Source organism: Amphimedon queenslandica, unplaced genomic scaffold (genome assembly GCF_000090795.2).
Source record: "Amphimedon queenslandica unplaced genomic scaffold, v1.1 AMPQUscaffold_3182_Cont24819, whole genome shotgun sequence".
In the NCBI taxonomy this organism is placed as follows: Eukaryota; Metazoa; Porifera; class Demospongiae; order Haplosclerida; family Niphatidae; genus Amphimedon; species Amphimedon queenslandica.
In genome coordinates, this window is record NW_003556486.1 from 1 (window position 1) to 1,380 (window position 1,380).

Below are 1,380 nucleotides of genomic sequence, written 5' to 3' on the forward strand. Positions count from 1 at the left end.
AATCTACATGTACTAATGTCTAAGACTGCTAATTAATACATACATATGCTGCAATTGATATTGATTACTCAACCCTGACCCTGGCCTTTTACTTGTATAATAACTTGTGCCATTTCAGTACATTGTTTTACTTATTGTTTTAATAGTAGTATATATGACTAACAATTCCTCTTAGTGAAACTTGTGGAATCCATTATTTTATAATTTGGTGAAATTTATCACATCTTGCTTGAAAAAAATTTGCTGTTAATTGACATTATTACTTAATGGCACTTCCTTTGTGTCACAGTCACATGCAATTCACCACAACACTTCTCACTTTTCCAAATACTCTTGTCTCCTCTCTCTCTCTCTCTCATTACAGATGCTGTCATTATCTCTTGTTGTTCACAGAGACTCGTGTCAGGTAATGGTGATATTCATTATTATTTTACGTAGCTACATGTACATGTATGTTGTACAATGTAGATAGTTTGGAGTGCTTAATTTGGGTGAATTGCTGTGTGCCCATTGATCTCTTATTTAATCATATAATCTTCTCTCTTTTCTCTCTCTTCCTTTCCTCCATAAAGGAATGACACATGAGTATTTGCATTGGGTTGGATTTGGTGACTGTTATTTTGGAGTGTGGCGTGAAGAGTCTTGGGGACATTAAATCACTGAGAGTTCTCATGCAAGACGGACTCTGCCATCACTTACTTACTGTAAATGAGCAACTTTACGAAGTACGTATTTCAGTTTGTGTTAAATTATAATTTGTTAGTTGCTTCAGAACGAATCTGTTGATGTTTTTGGTCGCTCTTTGACAAAGTGCTTTCTTCTTTTTCATTCAAATTGTCATCATCTCAAACTACAGCTGGAGGTAAAGAAAGAAACACATACATGTAGGTGGATCATTAAATACTTCTCTCTCTCTCTCTCTCTCTCTCCCTCTCCCTCTCCCTCTCTCTCTCTCTCAGTGGTTCCTTAATAAGCTAATGCACACAATACAATTAGATCAGTCAAGACTTCAAGCAGGCAGACAAGAGCTAACATTAGAATGTCTCAATTCAAGTAAGAAAGAGTACATTTATGTACACAAGATTCGTCACAGTTTAATAAATTTTTGTCTCTCTTTTCTTTAGTTTTGTCACATTCATAATTTTGTATCAGAGTTATATGTTAATTATGATTGCAGTACCTACTTTACTAATGTGTGAGAGAGACTGAGCAAGCTACTTGCTAAGGTATGTCAGCCATCAGCTGTTATTAAGCTTAGCCAATTACCCTGTACTATAGTACGGGGTATTTTGCTAAAATTTATTAGGAAAAAGTTGTTTATTTACTAATTAGTTTCTGATGCATATGCATTGTACATGTTCTTATGTTGTGTAGAAAGTT

General features: G+C 34.7%; 1 protein-coding gene across 2 annotated transcripts; it reads left to right on the forward strand.

Annotated features, from left to right (window-relative positions):
• Positions 1–9: 9 nt before the first annotated feature.
• On the forward strand, positions 10–1,266 carry LOC109593011 (Golgi-specific brefeldin A-resistance guanine nucleotide exchange factor 1-like). 2 transcript variants are annotated; one of them, XM_020008283.1, is made up of 5 exons: positions 10–406; positions 573–725; positions 764–862; positions 960–1,053; positions 1,125–1,266. In XM_020008283.1, the coding sequence occupies exons 2-5, from the start codon at positions 582–584 to the stop codon at positions 1,139–1,141; spliced, it is 354 nt and encodes a 117-aa protein (XP_019863842.1). In that variant the 5' UTR covers positions 10–406; positions 573–581; the 3' UTR covers positions 1,142–1,266. The 2 variants fall into 2 exon arrangements, with proteins under 2 accessions (XP_019863842.1, XP_019863843.1); XM_020008284.1 differs by having other exon boundaries at positions 773–862.
• Positions 1,267–1,380: the final 114 nt, after the last annotated feature.